At 40.5% G+C, this 16177-nt stretch overlaps 1 protein-coding gene across 3 annotated transcripts in view; it reads right to left on the bottom strand.

Annotated features, from left to right (window-relative positions):
- The window catches only part of smg7 (SMG7 nonsense mediated mRNA decay factor), a 162112-nt gene that overhangs the window by 77658 nt on the left and 68277 nt on the right, over positions 1–16177 (bottom strand). For all 3 annotated transcript variants that reach the window (XM_041208038.1, XM_041208041.1, XM_041208039.1), the window contains exons 4-7: positions 15309–15441; positions 14669–14840; positions 10815–10886; positions 115–265 (exon numbers count right to left, since the gene is read on the bottom strand). In XM_041208038.1, coding sequence (XP_041063972.1) covers positions 115–265; positions 10815–10886; positions 14669–14840; positions 15309–15441 — 528 coding nt within the window. The remainder of the gene's footprint in view (positions 1–114; positions 266–10814; positions 10887–14668; positions 14841–15308; positions 15442–16177) is intronic.

Genomic DNA, 16177 nt, shown 5'->3' with positions numbered 1-16177 from the left:
GTTACAGAAATTAAGTGGGCAAGAACAGGTCTCGCAAATAGAGGGCCATGCTCATTTATATTAGCTTACAGTAAATTCTAGCCTATGATGCTTTTGGTGCATTTCTTTGCTCACCTCTCTAGAGCTTTAGAAAGCGCTTTCTGTAGATTAGTAGAAGCAGCTGGGAAAGGAAATTTGACAGCAATACTTCTGCAATAATAGAAAATGGTTGTAAGGTGATCGCCTTTAGAGGAAGCCAGAATGGCCAGCTGATTGTATGGTTGACCTGAAACAGAAAAAGTAACATGTAATAATTCAAAGTATAACATTTTGCTACAAAAGTTTGCATTTGACCCATTATTGCAAATCTCCATCAAATCCCTATTTCTAATGTATTGTCCAGCAGGAAGTTATAGATACAGAATCAGTGAGAAAATTTCATTGATGGCATATACATCTCTTTATAATCATTCCATTTGACCTCGCTGGTTACTCTTGCTTTTAAACCATCTGCACAGAAACCAGTCCCGCTCTCAAACCTCATTATTATACCTTATTTTTCTTTCAAATACTGAAGAAAAAGAAACTCTCAATGCGACTGCATTTGTGGCACAATACGAGCAGTGTAGTGCCAGATAAACCTCAGAGCACTGCTTTAATCTAATTGTGCCAGAGCTTCATCAGTTTCTGATATAATCTATTTTTCCCATTGTCACTAACTTTGGACAGCTTTACAACCCTATATTATCAACTTTATTGTATTATCACATTTAACGTGAAATGAGGCACTTTGGAGTCTGCGAGAAAATAACCCTGCATTTAGTCTTCACTTGCTTTTTACTTATCAGTCCCTTGTGATGCACAACAGAGCAGCTTGCTATTGCATTGCTGTAGGGAATTGGATGAAAATCAGAATCTCATAAGGGAATTTTATGGACCTTTGAACCAAGATTAGCCCACTTAAATTTGAATGGCTACGAGTACAATAAGTCCCTTCACTGAAGGACAGTGAAATCATAAGTGTGGTGTACGTAGACAACACCAATAAATGGAGCCCATCACTCAATATATCGTGTCGGTACAACTGTGTACGCACTGCGTTGGCAGCAAACGCAGCCTACTTTTAAACCATGTCCTCTAGTTCTAGTCCCTCCCACAGGGGAAGCATCCTTTCAGCATCCACCCCATCAAGTCTGTCAGGATCTTGTACATTTCAATAAGATCACCTCTCATTCTTCTAAACGCCAATGGGTACAGATCCAACCTGTACAATCTTTTCTCATAAGTTCTGCACCCTCATCACAGGAATCAGTTGAGTGAATGTTCTATGAACTGCTTCTAATGCAATTATGCCCTTTCTTAAATAAGGAGACCAAAACGGTACACAATACTCTTGGGTGTGGTCTCACCAACATGTTGGGAAGATATAATAATTTACAATAAATTCCAATAAAATTATGAAAAATAGAATAAAAGTGTGGTCTGTGTGCATGCACGTGCAAGAGAGTGACTTAATTGAATTAAAGGCAGCTGGTCTGAAGGCTTTGATAGAACAGAAGATAAGCTAGGTTTGAAATGTTATGTAGGTAAACATGGGGGAAGTTTTAGAATGTAAGGTGTAAAGGGAACAGTTGCATTTTTAAATAAACCAGACTAGCTTGAATTCAAAAGAGGGAGTGAAATGTTTCACCTAGCCAGGAGAAGTTAAGCAGTGTGTTTATTTTTCCCCAAAGATAACTGGTAAAATTAGTGCTATAATGGACTTTTATTATTAGAGAGGTCAAGTCCAAAGACATAGCGAAACAGTGGGAATTTGCATTCAATGGGGAAAATATATATAAAGGGAAGGCATTCTAAGATCTAAAAAGTGTGAAAAGCGTTTAGCATCTAAACCTCAACCTGCTGTCTACAAGGAACTGAAGCTGAAAAAAACTCACTTTGAATTTGACTGTTCAGGGTATTGTGTGTTACTTTGCCTGGATCTTTTAAAATCTGTGTGTCTCACTGTTGCTTTAAGAGAGGTGTAACTGGAAGTTAGATTAACCAAGGGTTTTAGACGTTATCATAGTCGTAGTTTGTAGATCCATATATGCGCTTAAAATCATTTTTTCTATTAATAAAGGTTTAATTTCGTTTTGTAAGAAACCTTGGTGGCCTTCTTTTACTGAATTCAAAGTCCACATCTCACAACAAGTACAAATTGCAAATAGTTGTGGCAGCTGCTTCAAGTTTCCCTCTGGGATTTGGGCAGCTTGGCATTTACCATCCGCCTGCCGAAACATAAATTAGGGGCTCTTTGTGGGATATATTTGAGATTCCTTGATTGGTTTGGAGTTGGTGAACCTTAAGGTAACGAGTACGAGAAGCACTTTGAATTCAGAAGTTAGTAAGAGGTTTTTCTCAAGTGGTAAAACTGCAATATGGCTTTAGCAATTGAAGTTATAATTTTGGCTGGATTACAAAAGGTAAATAAAGGTAAATTAATGGAACTGGCAGATACAATTGGAATTATCTGCAGGGGCAAAGAAAGCAGACATATTTGAAGGTATAGCACAGCATTTAAAGTTGGGAGTGATACCTGACACTAGTGAGTCACAGCTGGAGGTGGTGAGCCTTCAGTTACAAATGAAGAAGCTTGAACTCGAACAAGGAAATGAAAGAAACTTGAGCCAAAGGCAGCAGAAAAAGGAAAAGAAAAACAAGGGCATTTCAAAGGGAACAGGCAGAAAAATAGGAGAGAAAAGGCAACAGGGAAGGGAATGAGAAATGGAGAGGTTAAAAAAGGAGAGCGAGAGCGTGAGAGAGCGCACGAGAGCAAGAGAGCGCGGGCGGGCGGGCGTGGGAGGGTGGGCGAGCGAGGGAGGGAGGGCGGGCTAGCGAGGGAGGGCGGGCGAGCGAGGGAGGGCGGGCGAGCGAGGGAGGGCGGGCGAGCGAGGGAGGGCGGGCGAGGGAGGGCGGGCGAGCGAGGGAGGGCGGGCGAGCGAGGGAGGGCGGGCGAGCGAGGGAGGGCGGGCGAGCGAGGGAGGGCGGGCGAGCGAGGGAGGGCGGGAGGGCGGGCGAGCGAGGGAGGGAGGGCGAGCGAGAGCGCGAGAGAGGGGGCAGGCGAGAGCACGCGCGAGAGGGAGCGAGCGTGCGGGAGAGCGAGCGTGAGCGCGGGAGAGCGAGCGTGAGAGAGCGTGAGAGAACGAGCGATAGCGAGGGAGAGCGCAAGCGAGAGCGCAAGAGTGCGAGCAAGAGCGCAAGAGTGCGAGCAAGAGCGCAAGAGTGCGAGCAAGAGCGCAAGAGTGCGAGCAAGAGCGCAAGAGAGAGCGCGGGAGAGCGAGCGAGATCGTGGGAGAGCGTGCAAGAGCACGAGACAGCGAGCGAGAGCATGAGAGCGAGCGAGAGCGCGAGAGAGAACCCCAGCTTCCAATGCAGGCAGTTAAAAACAGAGACACCAGGAGTTGAAGGAGGACTTATTTTAGATTAGCAGTGGGGAGATGTTTAAATTTGTACAAGCTCTTCCAAACGTTGAGTAAAGAGATGTTGAAGCATTCTTTATTTCATTTGAGAAGATGGCCAAACAGATGAATTGGGCATAGGAATACTGTACATTGTTGTTACAATCAGAGCTGGTGGCTAGAGCACAAGGTTTATGCTTCACTGTCAGAAGAAATGTCGGTAAAAAAAGGCTATCTTGTGTGCATGTGAGTTGGTTCCTGAGGCATACAGGCAGAAATTTCAGAATATGAAATAACCAGCCTTGGCAAACTTTTATTGAGTTTGAAAGAGTAAAACAAAGTAATTTTGACCGATGGATACGGGCATTAGAGATAGAGACAACATATGCAGCTCTCAAAGAGATAATTTGTTTGGAGGAATTTAAAGATTCAATTCCTTCAGTAGTGAGAACTCACGTGGAGGAACAGAGGGTTGAAACGGTAAGACAAGCAGCAGAGATAGATGATGATTGAGCTAGTTCATACAGCCACACCAATTTTTGTCACCCTTTAAATCAGAAAAGCATAGAAAGTGGAAAGGTGAAAGGAAGGTGGCTAGTAAGGGAAGAAAAGGAGTAGTGGAAATTTCCAGGAAGTTTTTCTCAAAATAAAAAAGGACAGCGTTGAGGAGACACTTGAAAATGGAGGTGTTTTCATTGTAATATAGTTGGACACAAAAAGTATGTTGGAAATTGCAGGGAAAATCTGTTGGAATTATAGGCTGCAGGAAAGCTCTGGAAGTAAAAGTACTGTCGTTTCTGAGGTTCAGGCACAGGGTAAACCAGTGGTATGTGTACAAGTAAAACAGGAAGAATCAGTGATAGGTAAAGAAGTGGGAATGTGTTCACAATTAACCCAAGGGAGTTGAGGAGCAGGTTGCAGAAACATGGAAAGACTTTCCCTTCACACACAAAATCTTTAAATGTGTACAGGGTGGAGTAGGTAAAGATGTTAAAATTTTAGGGGACACAGGGGCTAGTCAACCATGTTGTGGGGTAGTGACATTTGCTGTTCAGAGGGAGTATCGTAGGAACAGGTGATAAGTGGGGTTCATGGGGATGCTAAACCTATTCCATTGTGGAAGGTAAATTTAGAGAGGAATTGGAAACCAGGTGAGGTAATTGTTGGAGTAGTGGAAAAATTACCCGTTGCAGGAGTTCAATTTATTGAGAATGATATAGCTGGATCACATGTGGGTGATGTCTATGGTAGTTGAACAGCCTGTAGAAGTGTTTTCAACAGAGCGTTGCAGATAGAACATCCTGGGTTGTTTCCAGGTCATGTGATAAGATCACAGGCTCACAGGTTGAAACAAGAGCAGCAAGAAGTTCAACGGTAGAGGTGTCGAAATCCAATTAGCTGTCACTGTTTGATAAGGTTGTTCAGGAAGAAATACTGGAAGACAATGCAGCTGAAGTGTTTTAACTCAAAGCAGTTAGTGGAGTTACAGAAAAAGGATTCGCAAATAAAATAGTTCTATCAGACAGCTTACTCAGAAACAGAGGCAAAATGGTGAGTCAAAATTCAGAAACTACTCTCCTGGATTATGCATCAAACTTCAGACAGCGACTGAACAGAGCATGTGAGTTAGCTAGGGAACATTTAAAGATACCACAGCAAGTGAAGTGAAAGCAGACAGAAAAGCTACAGCTCATGGTTTGGTGCCGGGGAGAAAGTGCTAGTTTTGTTACTAGTGCTGGGTGACTCGTTAAAGGCAAGGTTCAGTGGATCTTATAGGTCTTGGAGTGTTGAAGTGAAGAGGCATTCGCCCTATTTTACGGCACTAGCTGCTGTAAACCAGATAAGTTTAAAGGTTCATTGGAAGGAAGAAATCGGGGGGTGAGTGGGCCGGGCTTTGGGGGGAGGAGGAGGGGATCGGTGGAGGGGTGAGACAGGGGAAAGCCTCGGGGGTGGGGGGGGGGGGGGGGGGTGTGTGTGTGTGTGTGTGTGTGTGTGTGTGTGTGTGTGTGTGTGTGTGTGTGTGTGTGTGTGTGTGTGCAGTGTCCCGTGGGGGTTCCAACTGAACCTGCACATCTGTACAATAGTTAGCAAGAATTTGGAAGAGATTTTAATTCTTCTAACCTGTTCTGGGTAACCATTGTTGTAACCCAGTCAGAAGTTTGAGATTAAATTGCATTTTCAGATGGCTCCCAGTATGGGGCAATCGCCCAGGGAAAGTTTGTACTTCTGAGCATGTGAAGTTCTGAGAGGGGTTCCCGAGGGCATCTTTGGGGTACCCCCACAATCCAACGTTGAGGAGATCGGTTATGGCCCAATACACTGCTTTTCTATTCTTGTGTCCTCTTCACAAGTTACTTTCCTACCTATCTTTGTCATCAGCAAATTTAGCAACTACACATTCAGTCCTTCATCCAAGTCATTGATATACATCTCAAATAGTTGAGGCCCCCGTCCTGATCCCTGTGGCACTCCACTTGTCACACCTGGTCAACCTGAAGATCCATTTATGCCTACTCATTGATTCCTGTTAACTAACCAATCCACTATCCATGCTAACATGTTACCCCCTACACCATGAACTCTTATTTTGTGCAGTAACCTTTGATGTGGCATCTTATCAAATGCCTTCTGAAAAACTAAGCTGCACATCCACACCTGATCCGCATCACTCATTACTTCCTCAACTGACTAATAAATTAGCCAAACACAATTTTCCTTTCACAAAACCATGTTGACTCTGCCTGATTGAACTCAGATTATTTAACTGCCTTGCTATAACCTCCTCAATAATAGATTCCAGCATTTTCCCTATGATAAGTATTAAGATAACCGGCCTGTATTTTCCAGCTTTCTGTCTTCCTCCTTTCTTGAATGGAGGAGTTACATTTGCTATTTTCCAATCTGATGGGACCTTTCCAGAATCTAGTGAATTCTAGAAAATTAAAACCAATGCATCTATCATCTCAGTAGCCACTTTTTTTTAAAAAGACCATTGGATGAGTCCATCAGGACCTGGGGACTTGTCAGCTTTTAGTTCTAATAATTTTCTCAGCTGTAATTGTTTTAAGCCCCTCCCTCCCTTTCAACTTTTGATTCACAATTATTTCTGGGATGTTATTTGTATCCTCTAGAGTGAAGACGAATGACAAATATTTGTTCATCTGCCATTTTCTTTCATTCTCAAACACACTCTAGAGGACCAACACTCACTTTGCTTACTCTTTTCCTTTTTAAATACCTGTAGAAACTTTTACTGGTTTTTGACCTAGCTAGCTTTTTCTCATACTCTTAATTTTTACCTCATTAGGTCATTTTTTTAAAAAAAATATTCTGTCCAATCTTATTAACCAGCCACTACTTTTCACAGGATTGTAAACAACTTCCTTCAATTTGACACTATCTTTAACTTCCTTAGCTAGCCATAAATGGTGGGCCTTCCTCCTTAGCATCTTTCTTTCCCACCGGAATTTATATTTGCTGTGTGTTCTGAAATATCTCCTTAAATGTCTGTCATTGCATCTCTACTGACGTATCCCTTAACCTAATTTCCCAGTTTACTTTAACCAGCTCGGTCTTCATACCCTCATAATTTCTCTTAAGTTTAAAATACTAGTCTTAGACCCACTGCTCTCTTCTTCAAACTGAATGCAAAACTCAATCATGTTATGATCACAACTACTTCGAGGAACCTTTACTATGAGGTCATTAATTAATCCTGTCTTGTTGCAAATGACCAAATCTGGATCATGCAGCATATGGGATCTCACAAATCCCTCTAAAACCATATTCAGTGTACTCCACATCTATAATGCCAGTGCCAAAAAGAATTACATATCCACATGGATGGCCAGAGACAAAGGGCTAAAACCATCCCTGCTGCATTTCACTTATCACTCCATGGCCACCTGTTCAATCTACCTACTGTCTGCCTTCCATCTCGACACTCCATATGGAGCACTCAATGAGTAAGATCTACCAGCACATATGCTTTGAATCAAGGAATGGGAAACATGGGAAGTCACTAATGCATCCCTTGTGACAAACCCTATCTGACAAATGACAGGCTTTGAGATAACATGGCAAGAGTAGTCCTTGCTAAACAGGATCAAGGACAAGCCAGGGCCACTGTGCAGCCGACCTCAACGATTGGGACATCAGTACATGCCCCTTATGCACTTGTGGAAAGACACAATCAATGCTGCACATTACTGAGGAGTGCCCCCTCTATGGACTAAGTGGCGGACTAATCACCTTAGCCTCCTTATTTGCTGAGTTTATCAATTGGTTTTGAGGATTTGCATTTGCTAAATACAACACAGATCTAGAATAGCCTGTTCTCTGACTGAATCTAGAATGTGCTGCTCTAAGAAATTATCCCGAAAACATTGTGAACTCATCTTCCAGGCTACCTTTGTCTATCTGATTTGTCCAATCCCACATGTAGATTAAATTCACCCATGATTATCACCATACCTTTCTCACAAGTCCCTATCATTTCTTCCTGTACATCCCATCCTACAGTGTAGTTACTATTAGGGGGCTATAAACTACTCCCACAAGTGACTTCCTACCGCTACTATTTCTTATCTCTACCCAAACTGATTCTACATCTTTAGAATGAAGGCGATCTCTCTCTATTGTACTGTCATCCTTAATTAACAGAGTTACCCCTCCACCTTTTCCTAGTTTCCCGGCCTTTTAAAATGTCACGTACCCTTGAATATTCATGTCCCAGCCTTTGTCATCTTGTAGTCATGTCTCTGTAATGACTAGCAGATCATACATATTTATTTCTATTTAAGCTGATAAATTCATCATTTTGTTACGAATGCTATGTGCATTCAGATACACAGAGCCTTTAGTTCTGCCTTTTTACTATTTTTGCAACCTTTAGCCTTATCTGCTGGCACACTCTTAAGTTTGTATGCTCTGTCCTTTTCCCCCTTTCTGCCACACTGATTATTATTTCCCTGATTGCTACCTTGCTCTCTTGCCTTGTCCTCTCTCTTTAATTTATCACATCTTCCCTTATTTGATCTCTTGCCTTAGTTTACACTCCCTCTACTGCCCTAGTTACATTCACCAGAACTCTGGTCCCCAGCACGGTTCGAGTGAAGACCATTCCAACGGTACAGCTCCCCCTTGTACTAATGCCAGTGCCCCATGAATCAAAACCCATTTCTCTCACACCACTGAGCCACACATTTACTTTCTAATTTTGCATACCCTGCCTCAAATTGCTCATGGCTCCAGGAATAATCCAGAGATTAGTACCTTTGAGGTTCTGATTTTTAATTTAGCCCCTAGCTGCTCATACTACCCAAGCAGAATAGCATCACCAAAAAATTATTTCCCATCATCCATGGTAAAGGAAATGTGAGAGTAAAGTTTGATTATGCTGAGTTTCTAATTTGATGATTTCTTTATACTGCCTAAATTGATAATGTTGAACATTAATAACGCCTAGCTCTAGAATGCACCCAGGATCATAAACTGCAGCAAACACCACAACTCATAACAGATGAAATATGCATCAAGTAAGCTAATGGTTCCAAGCAGGCAAAACACAATAGGGTTTTTTTTTTGGGGGGGGGATAACAGTATTGTAACATAGATTGTACATTAATACTGAACCTCCAGATAGCAAAGGATTAGGCTAAATTAGTATGAAACTTAGTGGTGAGACTCAAAGCCAAAATATATCACAGCTTTTCATCCTGAGCCCAAGAAATTGCTTTGCTCTAGGACGCCGCTTTGCAGATAGTGTCAGAATCTTTCACATATGCATGGTACTCTACAGACAAGCAAGAAAAATCCTTCTGGTAGCACATTCCTTGCCAGCAAATAACACATAATGACATATTCGACTACCCAGTGACAAGTTTAGCTTCCATACAAAATAGTTGTCTTGTTGGCTCTGTCTCTACAGTAACCTAAAACTGCTTGCAAAAGTGATACTCTCAGTACAGGCTATAGTTGGAATTTGTATGGATTTACAATTCAAAAAATTCAGATGCTACTTATTCAAAGAGGGTTCTGATCAGCCAATGAATAATAATGAAAACAGCCAGACCTTCAGCTCAAGAATTGCTGCTTTTATAGACACACACTGGGTAACAAAGTAAACTCATTTTAAATTGGTGGTAAATACATGTTGCATTGAACTGCTGATGTTTTTCCTGCTGCTCTCTAAACCCAAAGTAAGAGCATTTGTGATGCACAGCTGCCAGCCAGTCTCCTGGGCCGTACTGGGCAGAATGATTGACAAATTTACATGCAAAAGAAAAATACATCTTGGGGCATCAAAATATAAACCTGTAGATGATTTTTAACCGGTATCCAAAAACGACAGAATGAAGCAAAGAAACAGCTAGATTATAGTGCAGCTGGGACACTAATTGTTCCATTATGTGGTACGGTTTGTGAATGTTTAGTTTCAACATTTCTTTCAAATACATTTTCAAAAGGAAACTGTTCAACAATTATAATATGAATTCAAATACATGAAAAATATTTTGTGGAAATAGCATCATGTGGAAAGGAAAAACATTGGATCCCTCAACAATCTTCAGGTTACAGAAGTTTTCACAATTAAAAGCAACAAGAAAACACATTTTCAAACCACTTGGTGAGGCCACTCAATATCAATAATAAAACAACTGCATGGTGCATCTGTCTCTAGGACATTCTATTTAAACAAACAATTACATTTTTCTAGAAAAACTCAGCTGGTCTGGCAGCATCGGCGGAGAAGAAAAGAGTTGACGTTTCGAGTCCTCATGACCCTTCGACAGAACTTGAGTGAGTCCAAGAAAGGGGTGAAATATAAGCTGGTTTAAGGTGTGCTTTGGGGGGGGGGGGGTTCCTGATTATATAACAAGCATAAGAAACTGTCAAATAGGGAAAGAACAACTGGTCCATTTAGGCTGTTCCATGCATATGCAATGTCTTTTGCATCACATCAAACACACCTTAAACCAGCTTATATTTCACCCCTTTCTTCTCCGCCAATGCTGCCAGACCTGCTGAGTTTTTCCAGGTAATTCTGTTTTTGTTTTGGATTTCCAGCATCCGCAGTTTTTTTGTTTTTAATTACATTTTTCTACCAGAAATGAATAATTTATTCTTACGTTTTTACACCTTCCTGGTAAGTGTGTTTGGGTTTTAAGCTTGAATGCAACTTTCATGCTATTTGAACTAGTTCAAAAATTACCATAAGCAATGTATTTCACCTGTTATGATTGTTGATGACCACAAATTAAAATGGAAAATAAACACACAGCCTCACTACATAGGATATGTTGATCCTTTTGTTGTATGTGACTAACATTCTGTCGATATTTTCTTCGAACACAAATGAGTCACTGAACAATAGATAAAAAAGTCATATCTTACCATTTGAAGGAACAAGTTGAGCTGCATGCCTGTAGTAGGACTCAGCCTGGCTAGTTTGATTTCTGTATCGAGCTGCAGGCCAAAGCATAGATACATTAGAGACCAATATTTTTAAAAATCACATCTGATAAAAATGCAGATTATCCCAGAACAGCGGCTCACCTATTTTCCTTCACGTAATATAATGCAGTTTTACCCCCTACCCAACAGTCAGGGACCCACTCACAACTGGAAGCGTGATTGTTTTATTTACATGCACTGGCAGATCTGTTGCAGTATAGCTCAATGTAAATAAGAGGTTACACTATGGCAAAAGAATGCAATCATAGTTTAAAAACAAAAAAACTGCGGATGCTGGAAATCCAAAACAAAAACAGAATTACCTGGAAAAACTCAGCAGATCTGGCAGCATTGGCGGAGAAGAAAAGAGTTGACGTTTCGAGTCCTCATGACCCTTCAACAGAACTTGAGTGAGTCCAAGAAAGGGGTGAAATATAAGCTGGTTTAAGGTGTGTTTGATGTGATGCATAAGACATTGCATATGCAGGGAACAGCCTAAATGGACAAGTTGTTCTTTCCCTATTTGAGTTTCTTATGCTCGTTATATAATCAGGAACCCCGCCCCCCCCCCCAAACACACCTTAAACCAGCTTATATTTCACCCCTTTCTTGGACTCACTCAAGTTCTGTCGAAGGGTCATGAGGACTCGAAACGTCAACTCTTTTCTTCTCCGCCGATGCTGCCAGACCTGCTGAGTTTGTCCAGGTAATTCTGTTTTTGTTTTGCAATCATAGTTTGCCTGTTGAGTAAAACTGACCACAACATTAGAAATTAGTGTTTTCACCTGATCATTCTTGGAATTAATTTTATTAGCATAAGTTTACAGATCTATAGCATGAGATTTGCTACCAACATAATAACGACAAGGGTCATTTGCAGCAATGAGCTATTAATTGCCCCCTTTTTGGAACACAAAATGATGACACAGGAAGTTCTGTAATCCAAGATGAGGGATACCAAGACAAGAAAGCAATGTTTCCCACTTTGGCCATTGAATACAGTATCAAGTAATCCTTAATCAGGCAAACCATTGTCTCTGTACCTGACACCTAGGAAGTAAGGAGTCTCTTGATGTGATGCATAAGACATTGCATATGTATGAAACAGCCTAAATGGACCAGTTGTTCTTTCCCTATTTGACAGTTTATTATGCTTGTTATATAATCAGGAACCTTAAACTCGGCCTATTAAAAACCAATCTGATTATTTCATTGCCCATACTTATCATCAATGGCCTCTGACAAAGCCCAATTTAGTGCAGGTTTATGGGTGTATTGTCATTCAGATTACTGCAGAAATGGCTAAATTTAGTTTCACTTGATGGCTTACAGTCATAAGATAGAGGTCTTTATCTGGTTTTGGATTCAAAACTACAGCTCAGAAGAAGTGCATTCTAATTGACTTGATCTCCCAAGTTTCCCCAACTCTTAGTGCATATAATGGGCCATAATTTGGTGTGGCAGGCATCTTGCAGCATCTGCTGTTAGACTGTCCCGTACACATTTAAATTTTTACATTTTTTTGCATGCTAAGCTGCTGAAAGCATACATCGGACATTGCAGCAAGTGAAACCAGACATCTGGAACCTGAGTGAGCAGGACAAGCAACTGTATATCCCCTTAACCAGATTGAAGGATTGTGAGATGAACAGTGCAAAGGCCGAGAAGGAAGTGTAAATTAGAGTGGGTAAATTTGATGTCAATTTAGGAAGAGAGAAATAGAGGGAAAGAAAGATTAGATTAAGAGAAAAAGGTAAAGGAAAAGTTTTTAAAAATCAGTTTGATATTTTAAAAACCTCCAATGAAAGCCAGAAAGAATGCAACTCCACGCTTGACATAGTTCATTTTCAATGCCAGAGTGATGTTAGTAATTAATATATCATTTCATTAAAAAGGTGCACTAGAATGGGCATAATTTTCTGTAACCAGTTTATTTCATATCTACCTGCAAAAACAGAAAGTTCATGCCACTTAATGCACTGTAAAGATGAGGCAGATAGCAAGACACTGTTTTTGCAAAACTAACAGCAAAGCAACGCGACTTGGACAATGACTTTTAGATACTTGAGTTTAACAGCCCATCTGTCCCTTGTCTAAAGTTTCTAGCCAATGAAGTGCTTTTGAAGTGGTATCAACATTGTTAGATTGGTATTGTATGCATTTGTACATAAATAATGACAAGTGTTGTTAACATCATTTTGACAGGAAAAACTGGGCCTATATTAAAGGGAGGCTGAAGAGGTGGTAGAAAGAGAAAGAGGGGGATTCTTTCAGTATAGAGTACACCCAATCTTTGCTATTTAATAAGTAACACATTTCTTTTTAGATAGGAAAATACAAATGGGCATGTGCTGAAGGTAATTATCTTTTTTTTCTCCTCCCACAACATTCAACCAGCTTGCCTGCTTTGATTATAAAATGTCAGCCTTTGTTGAGAGGTTTTTTTGGTTGTTATATATTTATTTTTTATAAATTCAACCTACTTAACTGCATAGTGTTGTCTTCTTCCCAAATGAAGGTCAAACAATCAGCACCATGACACACAGTTCATCCCATTAATCAAGTCACTCCAGCGCTTCTATGATTGCTTCATTAGCTTCTATGCTAATTAAGGCCTCTGCCCGTTCTATCTCACCAGAAGCAGATGATAGTTCAGCATTGGCCTTGTCCAGGTTAGCCTTTGCAGCAGTTATGTCTAATTCATCCAGAGCTGCTGCCTCTTCAGCCAAGAGCTAAGCTGATGAGTCTGCACTCACTGTCACAGAACCACTGCTCACAAAATATTTGGTCAGTGCACCATCTTCATCGAACAGTTATAACTCCAGGTTTTAGCACCTGTAGTGTGGGTACATGGGAAGGGAGAATGCCAAAGCATCCAGTTGGTGTTGGAACATCAACTTGCTTCATGCTTCAACACTTCAAGTGGGAGAGGCAAATGTAATAGACATCTTGATGGCCAAGGGAGCCAATGGCATCGCTTCGGCATAGCCCCTGGAGAGAGCTGCCTGGGCCAGGTGCAGCTGCTCAAGGCGGACAATGAAGCGAATGGCAGTGGTGAACATCCCAGGGGTTTGTCTCCCTCACAAACTGACCTGCAGCTTGGTCAACCCTGGAAAAGGCCACTAGTTGGCATACTATCCAAAAGAAGCAGTCTTGAGGAAATACTGACATTAACAGCATTGGCACACTGCAGAATACACAGAAGCAGTAAAATTAGCTCCAGAAAACTTAGTGCCCTGGACTGCTCTGTCCTCCCAGCTCAGATAACAGTGTATAAAGAATTGGCAATGTAAAAGAAAAGGAAGAGGAAGAACATTAAAATACACTACTATATTAATAGCATTGACTTCCCAACATACTTCAGAATATTACTATAAAGTTACTCTACTAAAAATGGTATTTAGGATCGCCTGGCTGTAGAATTAGAACCAATAAGGACTCTTACTGGCAGCTAAAAGGAATTTGAAACAAAAACTAAATTACAGAAACAAATGTGGAAAACGTTTTGAGCAACATCTGATGCGGAGTTGGCCAACAGTTATATATAATATTGATGAAGATGCAGCTTTTAGATAAGTGCTGTTCTAAGTACCAAAAACTTTATGTGCAAGCCACAATGCATGTTAATAGTTGGTCTGAAGCCAGAATTATATGTCCACATATATAATATATCTAGAACCATGGATAAACAACACTTGCTTGAAATATACATTAAGTTATACAGGAATAAATAAAAGCTATTTGACTGAGCCACCACTGGTCAAATGATGTTGTTAAATCTTTAAATTATGTACCTATGTCTCCAAGGTGTACAAGGCAGTGCTGGCAGATATAAGAGCAAGAGCTGGGTTGGGGCTTCACAATTCCACTGGTGTTGCATTGCTTATTGCTGATGATTCCTAGCTGTGAAGATTTAACACGGCAAGGAAGGTCCACATTGAAGACTGTGCACAACTCCTGCAGCAACTGAAATGAAAAAAAAATAAATTCCCAAAACACACTTGAAAGAGTAAATTTATTGAAGTACTCCCCAAAGTGTAGAAATCTAATTATGAAAATCTTATTTATTTCTTCATAAAGTCATTTTTACTGCTGCCATGAAGAACTCAGTTGGATTGCTTTCTGTGTCCTGCACTACACTGCTTCTGTGAAGTCACAGGTAGAGAACATCTTCCCACACCACTGATTATTAATTAAAAACAGGGAGGGATCCAAACTTTAGGATGTCCCAAGAGAAGAGCACACATTACCCAGTTGGTAACACGTTTTTTCAGGGCTCCACAGCTTCATTCAAATTTGCTCAAATGTAAGTAAGCCCAATTTAGGTCACCAGTATTTATGCTGACCAACTAAGCTGACTGGCCCACTAAAGACTAGATCAGGCCAATCAATTCATTTTCTCAGTGAAATCTCATCTTTTTCTTGTGGACTCACCTGTGTGTAGAAGCCACTAGCTGCCTCTAAGAAGAGCGAAAGATTGGCCTGTACCTCACTGCGATTAGGATTGGCTCGGTTCTTGGCCTGACCCTGTAGTGTTGTAATTTGATTTTTGAAGGCATGATTCCAGCTACAGTAAATAAATCATTAATCATTAAGATGAATCAACCTCAAAAGATTATTACATTAGCTTACGTAAACACAGCGAGAAAACAGGTTCAATTTCCTTCAATAGTTTCCTTCAAACATTTTAAAGCAAGTTACATGGTTTTTTCAGTTGGCTCTTACACATTGCTTGAATCTAAAATGCAACATCGAGGATATTGGAAAAATATCTCATGTATAGACAGCACACGTGTAACAAATAAAAATATAAATATAAAATATAAAAAATGCAAAGCAGTTATAACAATCAACCTCATGCCAATCTAAGGATTTTAACTAACAAATGAAACACAGGCCAGTTAATTTCCTATAACCTTACAAGTACTATTTTCCCATCAGCACATGGAATGGAGTTTGTTAGAATGGTGGAGGCAAACACTTGCTAGGCTGCAGGATGGAGTTGTCAGGCTGTAGGTATGGGTGATTTCATATACAATGTAGGGGTTGGGGAATTGGAAAACTTGAAGTAATGAAAAAGAAAAAATCTAACTCTAAAGGTTTGAGTCAAGGGAAGAATTGAGATCAACGTTTTAGACCAAATGAGCTAAAGGACATTCCTCATTCACATCAGCCTTGTGATCTCAAACAATATGGTGTAAACTAATAATCTATTCCTCTTCCTACCATTCCAATCTCATATGAAGCGCTTCAATACTGAAGAAAAAAATCAAGTATTTCTTGTGAAATCGGAAATCATGATT

Source organism: Carcharodon carcharias, chromosome 16, assembly GCF_017639515.1.
Source record: "Carcharodon carcharias isolate sCarCar2 chromosome 16, sCarCar2.pri, whole genome shotgun sequence".
NCBI classification, from domain to species: Eukaryota; Metazoa; Chordata; class Chondrichthyes; order Lamniformes; family Lamnidae; genus Carcharodon; species Carcharodon carcharias.
The sequence above is the reverse complement of the archived record's forward strand: the minus strand, read 5'-3'. Positions and strand labels throughout refer to the sequence as shown.